Raw genomic sequence first — 22,800 nt, forward strand, 5'->3', positions numbered from 1 at the left:
GACCCCTCGTTGTTATTTTTGGAATAGTTCAGTCCAGTCCAGTCCGAAAGGTCATACTCGGATCGACTCGCCTTCTGTACTTCACCTCCAAGCGTGCAGCATGGGTGTCTAGTTTTTGAAATTATTGAGGCAGCACATTTCGTTTACAGCCCATCACTCGCCAGTATTCTTTGAAAGACTACCAGCAATTTGTTTACCTCCTGCCATGTCCGAACTAATTGATAGCAGCGATGGCAACAGCAGCAGTTATGAGACGGCGTGTAGTGTTACGGTAACTGTTCAGAACTGTTCAGAGTCGTATCCTAGGTTAATCCGAATACTAAAAATTGACCCAAATTGCACATAGCACGAAGCTGGTTTTTGAAAATTGTAAGTCGTGTATCTGCCCCATTTCTTCTTTATGACTTGCACAATACACCAGTCTTCCTAAACAACACATTTCTAGCAGGGGTTAAGTACCATATAAGAGAAGTACAGCCAGTGATATTGTCATGTTGAAATACTACAATTTTGACACAAATTACACATAACACGAAGCCAGGTTTTGAAAAATGTAAGTCGTGTATCTGCCCCATTTCTTCTTTATGACTTGCACAATGGTCCAGTCTGCCTAAATAACACATTTATAGCAGGGGTTATGTACCATATTAGAGAAGTACAGCCAATGATATTGTCATGTCTAAATACTACAATTTTGACACAAATTAGACATAACACGAAGCTGGTTTTTGAAAATTGTAAGTCGTGTATCTGCCCCATTTCTTCTTTATGACTTGCACCATACACCAGTCTTCCTAAACAACACATTTATAGCAGGGGTTAAGTACCATACAAGAGAGCTACATTGTACATCTAGTCATACTGTCATAAACAGCCAGCATTTTTCCTGCAGCAGTCACACCACCATCATCATTATTTCCAGGGAAATTCTCTTACATTGTCAGCTCCTACGTCGTTAGATACAATGTAGGGGGCTGTAGGACCGGCTCGTCAAAGATAGAGAACCTGAACAAGCGTGCTCGGGACGTCTCAGCAATCGTAGTATGCCTGAGCACTCCAATAAAAACTTGATCAATGGCAAAATCGTTCCCCACAGAAAAATCATACTTTGCGGGTCTCGCGTTGCACGCTTGGAGGTGAAGTACAGAAGGCGAGTCGATCCAAGTATGACCTTTCGGACTGGACTGGACTGAACTATTCCAAAAATAACAACGAGGGGTCACGGGTGCGAGTCAACCCCTGTGACACGGATTTCTGTGCCGTGTCACCTCCCTAGTTTGAGTACGACTCCCTGGACTGCCTAAATGGACTGCCTAAATGGACTGCCTAAATGGACTGCCTAAATGGACTGGCTGAATGGACTGCCTAAATGGACTGCCTAAATGGACTGGCTGAATGGACTGCCTAAATGGACTGCCTAAATGGACTGCCTAAATGGACTGGCTGAATGGACTGGCTAGCTCACTTTTGTGTGATCGCTTTACCTTGCGAGCAAATGGTCCCCACGCTGCAGCCACCACTCGTGGACAAGTTTCTGCCTGCTGCCCTTGTCCTTCCCCGTGCTAACACCCGATTTGGTTTCAGTGCAATTTCTTACTGAGGTGCTGATACTAGTGATAGGTAGAATTATTATTATTATTAGACACAATCTCATAGCATGTGACAAGCATAGCTAATGCAGGGAGAGAATCCCCTGAGATAAGGGCGTTGAGCCAGCCACGGCATTGAGCCAGCCACGGCAATGCGCTGCCACCCGCTAGCCGTACGCCTACGTCACCAGCTGAATTTGGCGCATCATCAGTTCCTTATATTTGCGAAGGACTCGATGGGTTTGCTGGCCCGCTTCTATTTGTTGGAGCAACGTTTGCGTCGTGGCCTGCTCCTTTTCCAGAGCCCCTGTGAGACGCCACAAATTTGGATGCACCTTGCCGACAACTGCCGCGAATCGATTGTGCCATCCCTCGACATGATGGTTTGCCCTTGCGCTGAGGTGAGATTGCGCTGAGGTGAGATTCGACAATGTAAAGGTGGCGCTGGCATGAGGGCGCTGAAATGTACAGCAGCAGAAATGGTTGGCGCTGAAAGGGGTGACAATCATTATTTTCTCACCTACCCGCCTCTGTTATTAGTTCACACTTCTCTTGTCTTCGCACTTCACCTTCTTTTCTCCTCTTTTCTTTTACATACTGCAATCACCTGCAAAGCAAGATTCTTTAAGGACCACGGTTCCGTACGCACTCTGACGATCGTCGTTGCTTGATCGTTAGCGTCGACCTAATTGCGACCTCCCACAATATAGACGTCACCAATGGGATCTTGGAATGAGCAATGTTCACCCCGTTCACACACCCACATACACCCACCCGCGTACTCATTACACTTCACCCTCCCTGAGTCTCACACTGTTATCATTACTCACCTGCCCATCTCTGTTATTAGTTCACACTTCTCTTGTCATTCGCACTTCACCTTCTTTTCTCCTATTTTCTTTCACATACTGCTTTTTGTACTCTTCCACGTATAATATCGTTGTTTATTGTTTGATTTCATTATTGAGACGTATTTTCCCTGATGAATGTCTCTCGAGAACGTGTTCGGCAACTTTTTTTATCCATTTTGTTTGGACATAACTACGTCCAATGTCCGCTTCACTGATTCTCGTTATTGCCATATTAATGTTATTGTCTCCGCGCCGCTTAACAAATTGTAATACATACACGTCCATCGGAGAATATACAATCAGGTCATTCTAAACCTCAATGTTTTCAAAACACAAAGCAAAGTTATTTCCTGTGAAAGTGTACATACCTACATGTATATGGAACGTAGGAGAACAAAAACAACCAAAACAACGAACATAATGGACTGCAAAGGGCGTTTAGGTGCTATAAAAGCCGTGCAGGTGAGGCGAAGTGTGCTCCCTCAACGAGTAGTCTCGTGACCAAGGCGTCCAACGCGCACCCTGGGGAGGGGAGAGAAGAGAGATTGTGTGTGGGTTCTAAAAAGGTAGAAAGAGGGAGGGAAAGAGATAGAGAGCTAGGTTAGCAAGTGCGTTGGAGTGGAGTTAGTGAGTGGGTGAGTGAGTGAGTGAAAGAAAAGCAAGATATGTTCAGAAAGCTAAGCCGACGAACTCAAAGCAGCGTTCCTAGCAGTGGAATAGGCAAAATGTATACTTAATTCAATACAATGTCTACTTCCAGGCGTGAGGGGGACTGCAGCTACTGCATGGCTGCAGTCGAATCTTACCCAAAACGCTCCGAACCAGGACTCTCAAGCTTTCAACTTCTTCTGCAGTCGCTATGCCGGCATACACCTGCAAAGCAAGATTCTGTAAGGACAGCGGTTCCGTACGCACTCTGACGATCGTCGATGCTAGATGGTTATCGTTGGTCGAATTGTAACCACCTACAATATAGACGTCACCAATGGGATCTTGGCATGAGTAGGGATAATGCCGTGCCTCCAATGGTGGCTGGATGTGCGACGTGTTCACACGATACCAGCATAGTAAGTCAGTGTGAAAGATGAAAATGTCATTGCGGTGACTCCGGGTCGTTCCATTGTCAAAATAACCACCACAGAGGACCAGTAAGGACGTCGAGCTCGGGGCCAAAGAAGTACAACGTCGCTCTTCCGGCAGTTCTCCAGTGACTGGCAAAGCACCACTCCACTCCGTCGATTCTAAATTTAATCGATGAAGATCATTTTTTAATTCCTCAGTCGAATTGCAAACTCCACCAAAGACGTATGCGAAGTTGCCGCGATTGGTGAACGCAGAGTCATATCTAGGGTCTGGTGCGTCACCAGTGTACAGCATCTCTCTCCACGTACAGCTTCCAGTACTAGCATAATCTCCTGTGTCCAGCACATGTACTGCGTTGTTTATTATATTCGCCGCCTATTATTTCCAGGTATGATGCTGGGGTTTGAACGCCCTCAGTTTGCGAGGGACGCTCCCCTACTCCACCAAACACATAGCATTCATTCCATTTGGAACACATACCAACGTTAAACTTCAGTGCCGGCGAACTGCCGCGAATGTTCACCTGAGAAACGGTCCGCTTATATGGATTCAGATGGAAGACTGTGTTGTGGTAGGAATGGTTTTCATATGGTCCTTGAAATCCTCCGAAGTAGAAAATATCAGAACCGACTGCAGCTGCAGCACCATATGCGCGAAGCAGGTTAGGATTGGTTAATAACCATGCTGTCTCGTATTTGATTTGTACTGATTTGAAGTCACTTTCCGGGTCTGGATCATGTGGACAACGAGGCGTTAACGATGGTAATTGTATGCACTGAAGAATTCCCTCTGGACTAATCCAAGGACAACCACCCAATGTGTAGATCGTCGAGTCGACTATGCAACTAGTCTTCATGATCCACGGATCTTCCGTTTCCACGCACATTCGGAAGGGGTTCCTCCACACACGAACAGACATGGCTGCCTGAATAGAATGAGCAGCAGTGAGACTGAGTAGCGAACAGTTTATATGTTTCACTTCACACTGACTAGATCTTCACTGATACTTTGTAGCTACGCTGCACTAAAGGACATTACAACACAATTGAACTATTATAGGAAACCAAAGTAAGAGATAATGAGGGTGATAGCATACACCAATGTAGGCGCTAACAATTAGCTTGACGCGAAACGGGGATAGTGTCTGTATTTCACGGTACGAAAGGCGATAATATAATCGTTTGGCATGTCCACTTATTTTAGCGTACCCAAGACTTTTGTAGGGGGTAAATATGCACAAGCGCAACCTCAAAAGGAAGAATACGAACGAAAAATGGCTTCCAGCACAGGCTAATATGGAGGGTGCAAAAATGGCAGTGAAAACAGTTTAAGTTAATACGGAAGGAGCGAAAAATGACAGTGAGCATAGTCCAATGCCTGGGCAGATTCTTACTACTCGGATTGTTATTAATGTTGTTCGTTCTGGCCTTGGTTATGTGTGAGACATGCTGTTGGTGACAATGCATGAGCATCAATTTTTCCTCCTCAGGCACGAAACAACACGCTCCGCTCATTTCCCCACTCCCTCATCGCAACGTGGAATCAGCTCCCACCTACCCTTCTGCAGTCTCCCCCTTCTCGCAGAGGTATGCACACGTTCAAGAAAAACGTCAACGACCACTTGCGGCGCAGCAAGTGGGAGTGGGCCACAGACAGGCTATGATCTCTGCCAACACACCAGCCTAATTATACTGACCGCACTCCAGCTCCCTTCTACCCCTCTTTGATCCCCTTCCCTTCGCTCTGCCTTAAAATCCGATTATCAGTTCACTCCATCTTCCTGCCGTGCACTGCTTTTACTATTGTTTTGTCCCATCTCAATCTCAAATTCTCCCCATTATCGTTTGCAAAGCCGGTACTTCCATCTTGGATGCACATGTTTCTTTTCTCCTATGTATCAGCGCACAGGAGTAACAATGATTCCGAGACCTTTGGTCGGAGGAGTTACTTTTGCCCCGCCCCCACTTCCATCCAATATGCCACCGCCCCCGCTGTGCAGCATCTGATGGTACTGTGGTATTCAGTAAAAAAAAAAAAATCAAGAGCGTGTAAACGGATCTCACCGTCAAGCAGTCCATGCTGAGAATATAAACGTGGCTTTCAGGACTGGCAAGCATGAACAACGGAAGAAGCACTCCGGTTTGGTATACTTTGGAATACAATCTGCTCACCTACGATAAATCTCTCATGGTTACTATTACTATCATGTCAGCATGTTTCAACAGCTCTCGGGATGCAGTCGTTCAGCAGGCACAGAAGGACGGTGTTGTTAGATTCGGTACTATTCTTAGTACGAGAATGTTACGAAATAGTGGTTGCGACTTCGGCGATGATTTGTAAGAAAGGGTCATCGACGTCTGTTCTCACCGTTCAACAACGACACTGACTCACGCTGGTATCTGGTGTTGACGAGGTGTTTGTCGCGCTGGAAACGGAGCGTCTCTGTAAGTTTGTATCCCTGGTGATGTTTGTGCTTGGAGAGCACTATACATGTGGTGCTCTTCAGCCACAATCTTCCTCAGCCTACGCAATGTCAACTGATGAGGGTTGACTTCCCCGAAACACTGTGTATTGAGCAGGGAGTGGTGAGTGGTGCTTTCTTGCAGGTTTGCCGAATGGACGGTTCGATGGACTTTTCGTGTGGTCTGGATGGCAGTCGTGAGTCAGTCAAGTGAGAATTCAAGTCGGCAGGAAAACTGCGAGCTCCCATGTAGGGAGCAACACGCGCTTCCCAATCATCGCCGAAGTCGCACCAGCCTCTTCTTCACATTGTCGTCCCCAGCGCGGACTTGCGAATTAGATTTCTTGGAGGCAACAACGTTGTGAATGACCAACGGTCCTCAGCGCTTGTTCACCACCTCCATGAGCGACATTGACACACGCTGATATCTTATGTGCAGGGGGGGGGGGGTTGGCGGCGCTGGAGCGTCTCCGTAGGTTTGTATCCCTGGTGATGTTTGTCCCTGGAGAGCACTCTTCAAATGGTGCTCTTGTTTGTTTGTTTGTATACTTTATTTGAATTCGCTAATCCAAACGAGCACAAATGCTCAATGACAAGACAGCTAATATGTTATTATGTGTATTGAGCAGCGAGTGGTGCTTTCTTGCAGGTTTGCCGAGTGGACGGTTCGATAGACCTCTCGTGTGCTCTGGATGGCAGTCGTGACTCAGTCAGGTGAGAATTCAAGTTGGCAGGAAAACTGCGAGCTCCCCCATAGGGAGCAACATGCGCCTCCCAATTATCGCCAAAGTCGCACCACCGTCTTTTTATATTTCCCATATAGACCGAAGTCGAGGTCAATATCCTATTTATCACGATTCCTTTGCTATAACCCCGGAAGTTGATCCAGCTATTTTAGCCTTTTTAGTAAAGAATTGGTACTATAGTGTACATAGGATGCTGCCTATTTTGGGTACAAGACTGTAAGAACAACAGGGTTTAGCTTCTGCAGTACAATACCAGTGGCTGGGTGGCATAAGAGTTTGCCTGAGATTCATTCTGTAGTGGGTTCGAATCCTGTTTGTTCTCTTCCTTTGTTTTCTTTCTTCAAAATTTTCTTTCTGAAGTGGATAGAAAATTTCTAATTCCCTCCAAAGTCGAAAGATTGCAACGCCTAAATGGTCGATATAACCAGTCGATTCAAGCAGTCGATATACCGGCGATATGGGTAATACATGACCAGTCAAGGATCACAAAATTAGTGCAGGGCGATATGGAAGAGAGATAAATCCACATATTAACCACTTTAAGTTGGGGTATTTACTTTGCTTTATTGCCCACTAAGGGGCCGGTGACATTGAGGGAACAATCCTCAGATAATATACAGGGAATAAATTTTTCTGCTTTTCATCACGGCCATACTGCATACGCACAATTAGAAAAATCTCACTCACGCGAGCAATTTTGTTGTCACTATTCGCTTCTGGCAGTCTGGCAGTCCCTCTCCTGGGCCAGAGCTGCATCAGCACAGCCTCTAGAGTATCGCTCCACTTCATAACGCAATAAAAACAAGGAAACTAAAACAAATCCAGTGGAAGCCGCGGGTGATTATAATCTTCGGCGGAAAAGCGAGGCCTCGAGCTGATTTTCATCGAGTGGATTAAATCTCTCAAATCTCCCGCACAGCGGCAAATGTCCATGGTAACATCGGGTGTTTTTCAAATTTTCCCTCAGTGCGACCGGCCCCTTAGAGTTTGTAATACATGGCCAGTCAAGGATCACAAGCATTAGCGGATGGCGATAAGGAAGAGCGATAAATCTCCATATTCACAACTTTAAGTTGGGGTATGTACTTTGCTTTATTACCCACTTAGAGGTTGCAACTTTTTGCATATCAAGGGACTTAAATTTACTTATACTAGATGGCAGTCAAATATTCCTGCATATTTCACTCCTTAGGGCTATAGTGACTGTCTATATTTGACGCCTTTTTAGGGAATGAGCACAGGCTTTGGCTGGTCGTGATAAGTCTGATATTGACTTAGTATTGGTCAGTATAGGAAATAAGTGTAGAATACCAGCTGAGTCCCGAGTGTTTACGGAAATAAAAAGCCGAGGCAAAAACCGAGGCAAAGCCGAGGTTTTTTGCCGAGGATTTTTCCGTAAACACGAGGGCGAAGCTTATAGTCTAATTTTATTATAGCATAAAAACTCCAGTCATTTTTCCTAAAATGTGGTTTTTTATAGCACCCGGTTTTTTATACAGGTTTTTTTACAGCACCAGGTTTTTTATAGCACCAGGTTGTTTATATGAGTTATTGCCAGAAATATTAACAGCTTTTTAGAACAAGCAAATGACTGGAGGTTTTTATACTATAATTTAAAATTTCGTAAAAGGCTTCAGATTCGCCTCAGTTTTTTACTCGGCTTTTATTTCCTATATTGACCTCGTACTCAGGCAATATTATATACGTATTATGATGTGTAGAGGTCGAACTACAATGTGGCTGCAACCATTCACATCAAAAGTATATTTTAAGAAGACAAGAGGACCGACGAGCTACAGGTTTGGGTATAATATCCACTGACACCACCAGTTACTGTACAATCAGCTCGTGCGCTAACATGGTACGACACTGACAAACGATACTGACGTTCTACACCTAACTGGCAATCAGCTCTAGCACACCTTGGTTGTGCACTCCAACGGCCTTCCCGTTGGGAAGGTTCCTAGTTATAGAAATAACATAAGGAGGGAAAGTGAGCGCAACCAACACAAGCACGAGCTGAAAGTAAGTCCAACCTGTGAAGGATGTACAAGTATGTCGAGGACGATACTGGAAAGACCATCAGACAAAACGGTCAAAGCACAATTCCAGGACGCATAGCAACAAACCACACAACTTGCGTGTCTCTAAAGATGTTCTTTGGTTTTCTTTTCTTCTTAGAATTAGATCCTCGGCTTTCCCTACCAGTCTAAATATGCACACCTGATGAGCCGTCCATACCTACACGGAGAAACCATCTTCGTGTGAGATTGCTGCCTGTTACTGCTGCTTGTTGTTCAATCCAAATTATCTTGGTCGAAGTAGTGTACTGTAGTTCTGAGGCACTCGGTTCTTTACAATTGATGTTCGCTTAGTTTCCCCTCCAATCCATCTTCGAATCTTTAGAGCCACACAGATTAAGAGATCTGTTGATATGCGTCCTTCGTTCCGTTTAGTTTCGTTTCGTCTCCGCGCAAACGCAGCATGGTGTCGCAGACTGTGCACATAAGCACTGCTAGCATATGTCAGTGTATACTGGACTAATGAGAGATAAAATGCGCGCCTGGCTGCACTGGTCGTCATGGAAATGCATTCACCTTTGCACTGACCTTCCTCCGAAGTGCATCAGCTTGCTGACGGAATGTCAAGTGCTTATCAACAAAATGCCAAGACACCTAGTACAAGATGATTGCTGAACAACAGTGCCACAGAATCGCAACTCACGGAATGCATGCAACGTGGGCTCCCGCAGAACAAGAAACTGAGTACTATGGTCGGTTTAATTTGAGTTCTCTGGAATGCAGAAACTCGCTGACTGAGTGCAAGTCTTTCTCAAGCTTTTCAGTAGCATATCCATGCGTGTACTCCTTACACTTCACCCTCTCTGAGTATCACATTGTTATTACTTCTCACCTGCCCACCTCTGTTATAAGTTCACACTTCTCTTGTCATTCGCACTTCACCTTCTTTTCTCCTATTAGTCCGTGAGGCAAGTCTCAGAAACGGCTCAAAAAAGAAGATGCCTTCCACCCCCCCCCCCCCCTGTGGAAGAGGTTTTCTCGGCGTGGTTGGCTAGGGATGGGTTCACTGAGTTGCCTCGACGATGTTGGCGTTCCAGGAACCATGCGACGACCTCGCAACGGGGTGTTTTCTGCTCGACAATTGGCACGAGAATACGCAGTATTTCCAGGATTTAAAGCCGCGAATAACTGCCGATTCACTAAAACACTTTTATTTGTCTTGAAAACGCTTTACAACACTGCGAATTCTACGAATGCGCACGGTAAGCGGACCGTGACTGGTGTTTCAGCGCGCCTCGCGACTCGCACAGAGTGCATTTAGCTAAAATAGAATTGTTGTTTCGAGTCGCAGACGGCCTATCCGCTGTGGGCGTAGCGCCGTCGTTGTCTGCCACATTGTGGCCTGGTCTGAGTCTTCTTTAGTATTCAAAATTATTTTGGACTAGCCCTAAACAGAGAATGATAGACGACGCCAACTCTTCACGGTTATCACCACAGCATACCGGAAGGTCAAAGAAGGAGATTATGCTGCTTGCTATCGATCTCCTCTACCACCTAATGGCGTACTAGTTAGATGGCTGCAGGATCGTTGATTTACACGCAGAATCATCAACTCCGCGATACCTACTGTACTACAATAATGTAGAGTTACTTCTGCGTCAAGGAAGGTGAATAAAGCTCGTGATTTGTTGAAAAGGTATTATACTAAACTGAAATTGGGAACAGCAACAACAATTTTAGTGCACAGCTCAAAAAAAGTGCAAAAGGTTTAGCTCGCTCGCGCTTGATTTTCACCGCATGAAACCGGATTGCACCATGCAAGCCTTGTCATATCGAGCGCTTGCGACTTTACAGTCAAGGGATTATGACAAACCGGACAGGTTTAGATGCTAAACCTACGTCTAAATTCGACAATTGACGAAAGAAACAAAGCCTCGTAGCGAGGCTATCGCACGTCTCCTGGACTGCCAACATTTTCTAGGCTGCTCAGTGAACCAATGCCAACCCAGCCACGCCGAACAAACCTCTCTTGGACAGGGGGGGGGGGGGGTGGAAGGCAATTTGACATTCTGGCACTTGCCTCACGGACTATTATTTTCTTTCACATACTGCTTTTCGTATTCTTACACGTATACATCGTTGTGTATTGTTTGACTTCATTATTGAGACGTATTTTCCCTGATGAATGTCTCTAGAAAACGTGTTTGGAAACTTTTTTTATCCATTTCGTTTTTCGTCATGACTACGTCCAATGTCCGCTTCGCTGATTCTGTTTATTGCCATATTAATGATGTTGTCTCCGCGCCGCTTATTATATTCTATTACAAACACGTCCATTGGAGGATATAAAATCAGGTCATTCTAAACCTCAACAGCTTTCAAAACCCAAAGCAAAGTCATTTTCTGTGAAAGTACACATACCTACATGTATATAGAACGTAAGAGAACAACAACAACCTACTACGAACATAATAGACTACAAAGGGCGTGTGGGTGCTATAAAAGGCGGGCGGCAGGTGAGGCGAAGTACGCTCCCTCGACGAGTAGTGTAGTGACCAAGGCGTCCAACGCGCACCTTCGGCAGGGGAGAGAAAAGAGATTGTGTGTGAGCTCTAGAAAGGTAGAAAAAGGGAGGAAAAGAGGTAGAGAGCTAGGTTAGCAAGTGCGTTGAAGTGGAGTAAGTGAGTAGGTGAGGGAGTGAAAGTAAAGCCAGATTTGTTCAGAAAGCTAGGCCGACGAACCCAAAGCAGCGCTTCCAGCAGCGAAATAAGCAAAATGTATACATCATTCAATACCATGACTACTTCCAGGCGTGAGGGGGATTGCAGCTACTGCATGGCTGCGCTCGAATCTTACGCAAAACGCTGCGAAACAGGACTCGCAAGCTTTGAACGTCTTCTGAAGTCGCTACGCCGGCATACACCTGCAAAGCAAGATTCTGTAAGGACGACGGTTCCGTACGTACTCTGACGATCGTCGATGCTAAATCGGTATTGTAGGACGGCTTGTGACCACCTACAAAATAGACGTCACCAATGGGATCTTGGCATGAGTAAGGATAATACCCTGCCTCCAATGGTGGCTGGATGTGCGACGTGTTCACACGATACCAGCATAGTAAGTCAGTGTGAAAGATGGAAATGTCATTGCGGTAACTCGTTCCATTGTCAAAAGAACCACCACAGAGGACCAGTAAGGACGTCGAGCTCGGGGCCAAAGAAGCACAACTTCGCTCTTCAGGCAGTTCTCCCGTCACTGGCAAAGCACCACTCCACTCCGTCGATTCTAAATTTAATCGATGAAGATCATTTTTCAATTCCTCAGTCGAATTGCAAGCTCCGCCAAAGACGTATGCGAACTTGCCGCGATTGGTGAACGCAGAGTCATATCTAGGGTCTGGTGCGTCACCAGTGTATAGCATCTCTCTCCACGTACAGCTACCAGTACTAGCATGATCTCCTGTGTCCAGCACATGTACTGCGTTGTTTACATACCCGCGTACTGTTTCCAGGTATGATGCTGGGGTTTGAACGCCCTCAGTTTGCGAGGGACGCTCCCCAACTCCACCAAACACATAGCATTCATTCCATTTCACATTGGAACACATACCAACGTTAGACTTTGGTGTCGGCGAACTGCCGCGAATGTTGACCTGAGAAACGGTCCGCGTACATGGATTAAGATGGAAGACGGTATTGCAGAATGTAAGGTTTTCATGCGGTTGGTGAAATCCTCCGAAGTAGAAAATATCAGAACCGACGGCAGCTGCAGCACAACTCCTGACGTGAAGCGGGTTAGGATTGGTTAATAACCATGCTGTCTCGTATTTGATTTGTACTGATTTGAAGTCATGTTTCGGGTCTGGATCATGTGGACAACGAGGCGTTAACGATGGTAATTGTATGCACTGAAGAATTCCCTCTGGACTAATCCAAGGACAACCACCCAATGTGTAGATCGTCGAGTCGACTATGCAACTAGTCTTCATGACCCACGGCTGTTCCGTTTCCTCGCGGATTTGGAAGGGGCTCCTCCACACACGAACAGACATGGCTGGCTGAGTAGAAGGAGCAGCAGTGAGACGGAGTAGCGAACAGCTTATATGTTTCACTTCACACTGACTAGATCTTCACTGATACTTTGTAGCTACGCTGCACTAAAGGACATTACAACACAATTGAACTATTATACGAAACCAAAGTAAGAGATAATGAGGGTGATAGCAGACACCAATGTAGGCGCTAACAATTAGCTTGACGCGAAACGGGGATAGTGTCTGTATTTCACGGTACGAAAGGCGAGTATATAATCGTTTAGTATGTCCCCTTATTTTAGCGTGCCCAAGCCTTTTGCAGGGGGAAAATATGCACAAGCGCAACCTCAAAAGGAAGAATACGAACGAAAAATGGCTTCCAACACGGGCTAATATGGAGGGTGCTAAAATGGCAGTGAAAACAGTTTAAGTTAATACGGAAGGAGCGAAAAATGGCAGTGAGCATAGTCCAATGCCTGGGCAGATTCTTGCTACTCGGATTGTTATTAATGTTGTTCGTTCTGGCCTTGGTTATGTGTGAGACATGCTGTTGGTGACAATGCATGAGCATCAATTTTTCCTCCTCAGGCACGAAACAACACGCTCCGCTCATATCCCCACTCCCTCATCGCAACTTGGAATCAGCTCCCACCTACCCTTCTGCAGTCTCCCCCTTCTCGCAGAGGTATGCACACGTTTAAGAAAAACGTCAACGACCACTTGCGGCGCAGCAAGTGGGAGTGGGCCACAGACAGGCTATGATCTCTGCCAACACACCAGCGTAATTATACTGACCGCGCTCCAGCTCCCTTCTACCCCTCTTTGATCCCCTTCGCTCAGCCTTTAAATCCGATTATCCGTTCACTCCATCTTCCTACGGTGCACTGCTTTTACTATTGTTTTGTCCTATCTCAATCTCAATTTCTCCCCATTATCGTTTGCAAAGCCGGTGCTTCCATCTTGGATGCACATGTTTCTTTTCTCCTATGTATCAGCGCACAGGAGTAACGATGATCCCGAGACCTTTGGTCGGAGGAGTTACTTTTGCCCGGCCCCCACTTCCATCCAATATGCCACCGCCCCCGCTGTGCAGCATCTGATGGTACTGTGGTATTCAGTAAAAAAAAAAAAATCAAGAGCGTGTAAACGGATCTCACCGTCAAGCAGTCCAAGCAGGCTTTCAGGACTGGCAAGCATGAACAACGGAAGAAGCACTCCGGTTTGGTATACTTTGGAATACAATCTGCTCTCCTACGATGCATCTATCATGGTTACTATTACTATCATGTCAGCATGTTTCAACAGCTCTCGGGATGCAGTCGTTCAGCAGGCACAGAAGGACGGTGTTGTTAGATTCGGTACTATTCCTAGAACGAGAGTGTTACGAAATAGTGGTTGCGACTTCGGCGATGATTTGTAAGAAAGGGTCTTCGACGTCTGTTCTCACCGTTCAACAACGACACTGACTCACGCTGCTATCTATCTATAGTGGTGAGTGGTGCTTTCTTGCAGGTTTGCCGAATGGACGGTTCGATGGACTTTTCGTGTGGTCTGGATGGCGGTCGTGAGTCAGTCAAGTGAGAATTCAAGTCGGCAGGAAAACTGCGAGCTCCCATGTAGGGAGCAACACGCGCTTCCCAATCATCGCCGAAGTCGCACCAGCCTCTTCTTCACATTGTCGTCCCCAGCGCGGACTTGCGAATTAGATTTCTTGGAGGCAACAACGTTGTGAATGACCAACAGTCCTCAGCGCTTGTTCACCACCTCCATGAGCGACATTGACACACGCTGATATCTTATGTGCAGGGGGGGGGGGGTTGGCGGCGCTGGAGCGTCTCCGTAGGTGTGTATCCCTGGTGATGTTTGTCCCTGGAGAGCACTCTTAAAGTGGTGCTCTTGTTTGTTTGTTTGTTTGTTTGTATACTTTATTTGAATTTGCTAATCCAAATGAGCACAAATGCTCAATGACAAGACAGCTAATATGTTATTATGTGTATTGAGCAGGGAGTGGTGCTTTCTTGCAGGTTTGCCGAGTGGACGGTTCGATAGACCTCTCGTGTGATCTGGATGACAGTCGTGACTCAGTCAGGTGAGAATTCAAGTTGGCAGGAAAACTGCGAGCTCCCCCATAGGGAGCAACATACGCTTCCCAATTATCGCCAAAGTCGCACCACCCTCTGTTTTATATTTCCCATATAGACCGAAGTCGAGGTCAATATCCTATTTATCACGATTCCTTTGCTATAAGCGCGAAAGTTGATCCTGCTATTTTAGCCTTTTTAGTATAGCATTTGTACTTTAGTGTACATAAGATGCTGCCTATTTTGGGTACAAGACTGTAAGAACAACAGGGTTCAGCTTCTGCAGCACAGTGGCAGGGTGGTATAAAAGTTTGCCTGAGATTCATTCTGCAGTGGGTTCGAATCCTGCTTGTTCTCTTCCTTTGTCTTCTTTCTTCCAAATTTTCTTTCTGAAGTGGATAGAAAATTTCGAAGTCCCTCCAAAGTCGAAAGATTGCAACGCCTAAATGGTCGATATAACCAGTCGATTCAAGCAGTCGATATACCGGCGATATGGGTAATACATGACCAGCCAAGGATCACAAAATTAGTGCAGGGCGATATGGAAGAGAGATAAATATTAATTCAACATCTCCTGGCTCGTCAGAAGACTGCCAATATATAAGAAGTCGGGTGGTCGCCAACCACGGCGAACTGAATAATAAGGAGAGAAACAAAGAGAGTACTGCAAGGGGAGGCATGACGAAAATGGTGAGATTATTTAGGACGAAGAAGCTGAAGCTTGAACTCCTTAATGTCTGTGCATGCTTTAAGGCTAGTTGGCAGAGAAGACCAGAGAGTGTATGCAGAGAAGATAGGAGATTTCAGAAACAGGGAGGTATTGGCACGGGGTAATGAGAAGGAATGACGTGTTGATCTGGTGGACACAAACCAGTTATACTGAGCAAAGTGTTTTGGAGGCAGGTCTACTAAGATCATGTGTACAAGGATGCAAAGATGTTGCTGGTGTCGCTCTAAGAGGGGAGATACTGAAGCTAAACTGTAGAGACGTCGGGAGGAGAATGTTTGATTTTTGCGAAACGGGATTTTTAGAAGCAGACGCTGGTGTATTTCCAGAGTTTGAACAAGGGCCTGAGACAAACCGCACCACGCTGTGTCACAGTAATCAAATATAGGTAGAATATACGACGTAAAGAACAAAGGTAAAAGATAAATCCCCATATCAACCACTTTTTAAACGTTGGGGTATTTACTTTGCTTTAGTCCCGTAGCTATGCAGAAGGCGTTACTTCAGTAACGTCTGGCGCTAGCCAGGGTCCACACAGCTTTAATTTGGTATTTGCGTGTTTGTTTGTTTGTTTGTGTCCCGCCTGGCGCTATCCCGTATCTGTCCCATACCGTACCGTACCATCAAACACAGCTGGCCACACACAGCTGGCCGCAATATTCAAATAGGGCTTTCAAACGCAAGATCATAACGTGAAGCAACTGGGAAGAATGGGTATGAATGCGAAGTGTATGGGGGAATGCATGTAGGGCGATAGTGCGGGTTCGTATCACAGGATATGCCTAAAAAAATAGGAGAATTGAAAAATTTATAACATCCCTATGCTTTTTTTGCCGTCATAAAGGCGGTAGACGGTGTCGTATTACCCTCGATCGTGCCTGTCTCGTACCTATCCCGTACCGTACCGTACCATCAAAGACGGCTGGCCCGAATGTATATTCAAATAGGGCTTTCAAATGCAAGATCTTAACGTGAAGCAACTTGGAAGAATTAGTATGTATGCGAAGTGTATCGGGGGATGCATGCAGGGCGCGCGATAGTGCGGGTTCGAATCCCAGGTTATGTCTTTAAAAAAAGAATTTTTTTAAGAATTTATAACATCCCTATGCTTTTTTTGTCTAGGTCATCAAGGCAAAAAAGCATAGCGTAGGGCCCTGAGCTTCCAAGCTCTCTCGTTACCCACTTAGGGGCCGGTCACATTGAGGGGACAATCCTCAGATAATACACCGGGAATATTTTTTTCTGCTTTTCATCACCGCCATACTGCATACGCACAATTAGAAAAATCTCACTCACGCGAGTGTCACCATTCGCTCCTGGCAGTCTGTCAGTCCCTCTCCTGGGCCAGAGCTGCATCAGCACAGCCTCTACAGTATCGCTCCACTTCAGAACGCAATAAAAACAAGGAAACTAAAAAAATCCAGTGGAAGCCGCGGGTGTTTATAATCTTCTGCGGAAAAGCGAGGCCTCGAGCTGATTTTCATCGAGTGGATTAAATCTCTCAAATCTCCCGCACAGCGGCAAATGTCCATGGTAACATCTGGTTTTTTCAAATTTTCACTGAGTGCGACCGGCCGCTTAGAGTTTGTAATACATGACCAGTCAAGGATCACAAGAATTAGTGAATGGCGATATGGAAGAGCGATAAATCTCCATATTCACCACTTTAAGTTGGGGTATGTACGTTGCTTTATTACCCACTTAGAGGTTGCAACTTTTCGCATTTCAAGGTACTTAGAAATTTCTCTCCATTTAAAAAAGAAGAAAATTGAAGAGAAGAAGGAAGTTTGAGAAGGAATCGAATCTGCACCCATAAGATTCCCAAGCACCCAGTTTTCACTTACTACATGTATTTGCTCCCAAGGATTTTCCCTATACTTATACTAGATGGCAGTCAAATATTCCTGCATATTTCACTCCTTAGGGCTATAGTGACTGCCTGTATTTGACGCCTTTTTAGGGAATGAGCACAGGCTTTGGCTGGTCGTGGTAAGTCTGATATTGACTTAGTATTGGTCAGTATAGGAAATAAGTGTTCATCATGTGTATTGTGCGGATGCAGTTTTTGCCTCTCCCCAGAATTGAAATTTTCCATCGTGTAGGTTCATTCTACTGGCACGTAGCTTGCCCCATTACCTTCCATTTGACTTTTGAAGTCGGCTGCAGTGGTTTTATCGGTGGTGATTTGGCCTGCTCTGCTATTCTTGAGACCCAGGTGATTCATTGTCCTGCCGGTTCTCCATTGTAGTTTTAGGCTGCCCTCCCGTTTGTTGAAGCTGGGTGGCTGTGTGTAGCCTTCCTCGTCGGCCTTGTACTTTGGAGACGCTAGTTGCCACACCGACTACGTTGTTGTCACGGACAAGCCCAGTGTGCTGTTTGCGCACCTGGCTTGGCATTCACACTTCTGTTGGATGCTGGGACTAGTGAGAGGCGTTAGAGGCGCGCGCTGTTGAAACCACGTCAACACAGCTACAGAGCAATCATGTCGTTCGAGGGGATGGTGCGGGCCTTGGAGGCTCTAGCTGGAACGCCAGCAAGTGCTGCCTGCCTCTCTGGAATGGAGGCATGTTAGTGCGAGTGCTGTCAGGGATTGCGCACATGTACAGCCTCGGCACAAGGGGTACATGGATACAGCTGATGGGGTCGTTTTCGGCACTTGTGCCGGTGGCTGTGAGACTTATCCACTCACCCCCACCGTTAGGCGCTGCATCTGCCGCTAGGGTTTATCGGGTGTTAGCGGCCGTCGTGAGTTCCCTTCGGGAACGGACACGATGATTTACTTACTTTTTCCAGCCTCGACCTGTGTTTGAGCTGGGAGAGCTGTCGGAGTCACCTGAGAGTGTTGCTCCAGCGTTGGCGTTGGTTCCGGTCAAAAGTCGCCGACACAGCTCCCCGCACCGGACTCTGTTGGCATCGTAAATGCAGACCACCTCATGAAACAGTTCCGCACCTGCATGAGCGATTTTTTAGAAGAGCGCATGGTCCTAGATTCCATTGCTCGTATCCGTGAGGAGGTGTCAGCCGTCAGTAACTCGTTCAATGGCTTGGATACTCGACTCAATATTCTTGAAAGAAGGCTTGAGAAGACGGATACCGGACCCTTGGAGAATAACCCAATACTAGTACAATACTAGTATTAGATAAATCTTGTTATAGTTCACACATGTTGTTAGTTTTACAGCAAGAAACAAGATGGAGGACGGACCGGGGCTCTGCCAACCGTGGATCATGGTTGTAGTAAGGTCACTGATTTCGAACACAGTGTCCTGTACCTTGCTTGTATCATGCTGTCAAACTAACAACATGAATATAGAAAAACTTGTAGGACGCATCACGCAGCTTCATAAATAAAAATTTGGTTTCGAGCAACACTGGCTCACACTCAATCACTGCGTTTCACCAGAAAATAATTATGTTATTTCAACGTTTCGGTCATGAAATAACCATCATTATTTCATAACCGAAACTTGGAAATAAAGTATTTTTCTGGTGAAAAGCAGTGATTGAGTGTGAGCCAGTGTTGCTCACAACCAATTTTTTTTATGTATATACATGTAGTACCATTCTCGTTCTAACAACAATAATTAATTATGGTGAAAAAGGAGAAGGACAAAATGTTACGAGTTGTGACTAACTGTCCGCCTGTGAAGTTCAGTAGGATGTTGACGTTTCGGTTCGTCTTCGCTTCCAAACTCACAGAGACGCTCCGTTTCTGGCGCGACAAACATCTCGTGAACGCCAGATAACAGCGTGAGTCCGCGTCCTTCTGTGCCTGCTGAACGGCTAGGCCGTTATCACACTGCGTTTGTTTGCGTCTGCGTTTGCGTTTGAGATTTGGAAAACGCAAGACGTCATATCATACTATACTAACTAAAAGTCTTGTGATTTTCAGCGTTTGCGTCAAAATCTATGCGCGCGGGAAAATACAAAAATGTGGGGAATCAATCTCGAGGTGGCCGTGTATGTTCAATTTATTTTCCTGAGATCGAGAAGTGTTCTGTTTCTGCTCCTATGTCCTTTGTCAGTGGTGCTGGGGGAATGGGAGTCGATGGGAAGACTGCAGCCGTTGCGTTGCCTGTGTTGGGGAGGCAGTTCCGTTGTTGAGGCACATCGTCCAGCTAGGCTAGTCGCCGCCAACTAGTCAGCGCAACCTCAGCCAGACAGCCACGAGCTCGCATCAGCTCCATGCCTCGCGAATCCAAAATCAATCAATCAGTACATGTAGTAGAAGTACCCTCGCCGGCCTCAGCAACTAGATGGAAATGAAGATTTGAAAAGCACACTTGAGAATCACTTGAAAACACTCAGAAACAATACAGGAAGGGCTGCGATAAAGAAAGTCCGATCTGCGTTTAGGCGATGCGGTTTTAACCCCCCCCCCCCCCATCCCCCCCTGGTTCGCGTCCGCGTCTGCAGCTGTGCGTCTGCGTTTTAACGCGCTCGCGATAACGTCACGTGATGGCATTTCCTAGGCGACCGTCAAAAACCGACGAAAACGCAGACGCAAACGCGACTTTTGAACGCAGTGTGATACGGGCTTTAGATCGCAAGCGCTGTTGAAGCATGCTAACATTATGGCATCAGCAACCGTGACACGTACATCGTAGGTGAGCGTATTGATAATTCTACAAGACTGGAGTGCCTCTTCCGTTGTTCACGCTTGCCAGTCCTGGAAGCCACGTTTATATTCTCACGTTTACATTCTCAGCATGAACTGCTTGACGGTGAGATCCGTATACACGCTCTTGATGCTCATGCATTGTCACCAACAGCATGTCTCACTCATAACCAATGCCAGAACGAGCAAATAGCAGCCGGCTGAGCTGGAAACTATCGTGGTGTCTTCGGCAGATCCAGATCGTTCCAACAAGCCATAGATCGTGAAAACCCGTCAATGTGGAGTGACAATAAAATAAATTTAGTTCTGAACCTGAGCATGCAGGTGAGTGCATTGTGAGTTTGCGTTCACCATGGCGTGGCCAGCACCGCGGATCAAGGCTTGGCAGGGAAAGGGTTAATACCTATGGAGCTAAAAATAGCTGTGAACACAGTCCAATATCTGGGGAAATTCATCCCACCCCGGCTGCTATTTGTTCGTTCTGGCTTTGGTTATGTGTGAGACATGCTGTTGGTGACAATGCATGAGCATCAAGAGCGTGTATACGGATCTCACCGTCAAGCAGTCCATGCTGAGAATATGCAGTCCATGGTGAGAATATAAACGTGGATTTCAGGACTGGCAAGCATGAACAACGGAAGAGGCGCTCCAGTCTTGTAGAATTATCTATACGTTCACCTACGATGTAGTTGTCACGGTTGCCGATGCCATAATGTTAGCATGCATCAACAGCGCTTGCGATCTAACGGTTCAGCAGGCACAGAAGGACGCTGACTCACGCTGTTATGTGGCGTTCACGAGATGTTTGTCGCGCCGGAAATGGAGCGTCTCTTTGAGTTTGGAAGCTAAGCGAAGGCGAATCGTGACAAACCGAAACGTCAACATCCTACTGAACTTCACAGGCGGACAGTTAGTCACAACTCGTAACATTTTGTCCTTCTCCTTTTCACCATAATTAATTATTGTTGTTAGAACGAGAATGGTACTACATGTATATACATAAAAAAATTGGTTGTGAGCAACACTGGCTCACACTCAATCACTGCTTTTCACCAGAAAAATACTTTATTTCCAAGTTTCGGTTATGAAATAATGATGGTTATTTCATGACCGAAACGTTGAAATAACATAATAATTATCTGGTGAAACGCAGTGATTGAGTGTGAGCCAGTGTTGCTCACAACCAAATTTTTACTTATGAAGCTGCGTGATGCGTCCTACAAGTTTTGCTATATTCATGTTGTTAGTTTGACAGCATGATACAAGGTGGAGGACACCGTGTTCGAAATCAGTGACCTTACTACAACCATGATCCACGGTTGGCAGAGCCCCGGTCCGTCCTCCATCTTGTTTCTTGCTGTCAAACTAGCAACATGTGTGAACTATAACAAGGTTTATCTAATACTAGTATTGTACTAGTATTGGGTTATTCTATTAATGTATCCTTGACTTATCCCCTGCAGGGTGAACATCACGAACAGTCTACCGTCTTTCTAACATTGCCACTCGAACTTGACAATAGAAGCAGCTTTCCGTATGTGCAGTTACATTGAGCCATGGTGTTTTCATCTTATTTTGTGAATCCTTCCCGGAAGCAAATGCTGGTTTTTATACATTCGTGTAATTACTCAGTGTTATTTGCAATAATAATAATAATGCATTTACATGTAGACGACCTGCACGCGCACATTGCACTGATAGGCTCTAGCCTAAAACAGAAAGCTGTCGCGTAATAGATGTGCTGCAGCACTCGCCGTCACACTGTTGGAGAGGACAGAGAGGACAGACATGTACGATAGCAACAGCATCTCTTGGCACTAGCCATATGCGGATAATGCCGGCGGAAAAATTTGAAAGAATTCGGTACTTTTTCTGGTAAGTTTCATTCATGTTTGGCATGTGGATAAAGAAATGGAGCAGAATTCGAGGAATTGCCCGCCATAAGGTTTGTATCGTTCTTCCAATTTCACTGCTTTTCGTTCAGAATCTGCCCCCTTTTCGAACATTATCCACACACCGCTACTTGGCACACACCGTAAGTGCAAAGTCCCGCTTCACGAGGACGAACAGCTAAACGGCAGAGATTTTGAACGAAGTACTGATACGTGCATAATATTATAATTATTATTACATACACGACCATCGAAGCAAACATCATCAGGTAAACGTTTTCAAAACCCAGAGCAAAGTTATTTCCTGTGAAAGTGTACATACCTACATGTATATAGAACGTAAGAGTACAACAAAAACCAAAACAACCAACATAATCGACTACCAAGGGCGTGTAGGTGATATAAAAAGCCGTGGAGGTGAGGCGAATTACGCTCCCTCCACCAGTGATCTATTAAGCAAAGGCGCGAAACGCGCACCATGGGGAGAGAAGAGAGATTGTATGCGGGACCTAGAGAGACTGAAAGAATAAGGAAAAGAGACAGAGAGATTACGTTAGCAAGTGCGTTAGAGGCTAGTGGGTGATTGGGTGAGTGAGTGAAAGAAAAGCCAGATTTGTTCAGAAGGTTAGGCCGACGAACAACCAGCAGTGTTCCTAGCAGTGGAATGGGCAAAATGTCTACTTCACTCAATACCATGA

At 45.8% G+C, this 22,800-nt stretch overlaps 2 protein-coding genes across 2 annotated transcripts; both read right to left on the reverse strand.

Annotated features, from left to right (window-relative positions):
- Positions 1 to 3,190: 3,190 nt before the first annotated feature.
- On the reverse strand, positions 3,191 to 3,817 carry LOC135821724 (kelch domain-containing protein 2-like). The gene has a single exon (XM_065334723.1). The coding sequence runs from the start codon at positions 3,815 to 3,817 to the stop codon at positions 3,191 to 3,193; it is 627 nt and encodes a 208-aa protein (XP_065190795.1).
- A 7,734-nt stretch (positions 3,818 to 11,551) lies between these two features.
- On the reverse strand, positions 11,552 to 12,802 carry LOC135821725 (kelch domain-containing protein 1-like). Its single transcript, XM_065334725.1, has one exon. It carries the CDS (start codon positions 12,800 to 12,802, stop codon positions 11,552 to 11,554), a length of 1,251 nt encoding a protein of 416 aa, XP_065190797.1.
- Positions 12,803 to 22,800: the final 9,998 nt, after the last annotated feature.

This window comes from Sycon ciliatum, chromosome 7 (genome assembly GCF_964019385.1).
Source record: "Sycon ciliatum chromosome 7, ocSycCili1.1, whole genome shotgun sequence".
NCBI lineage: Eukaryota > Metazoa > Porifera > Calcarea > Leucosolenida > Sycettidae > Sycon > Sycon ciliatum.

Coding starts and splice junctions, on each gene's coding strand:
- LOC135821725 (XM_065334725.1), bottom strand. CDS start 12,802: ATGTCTGTTCGTGTGTGGAGGAGCCCCTTCCAAATCCGCGAGGAAACG.
- LOC135821724 (XM_065334723.1), bottom strand. CDS start 3,817: ATGCTGTACACTGGTGACGCACCAGACCCTAGATATGACTCTGCGTTC.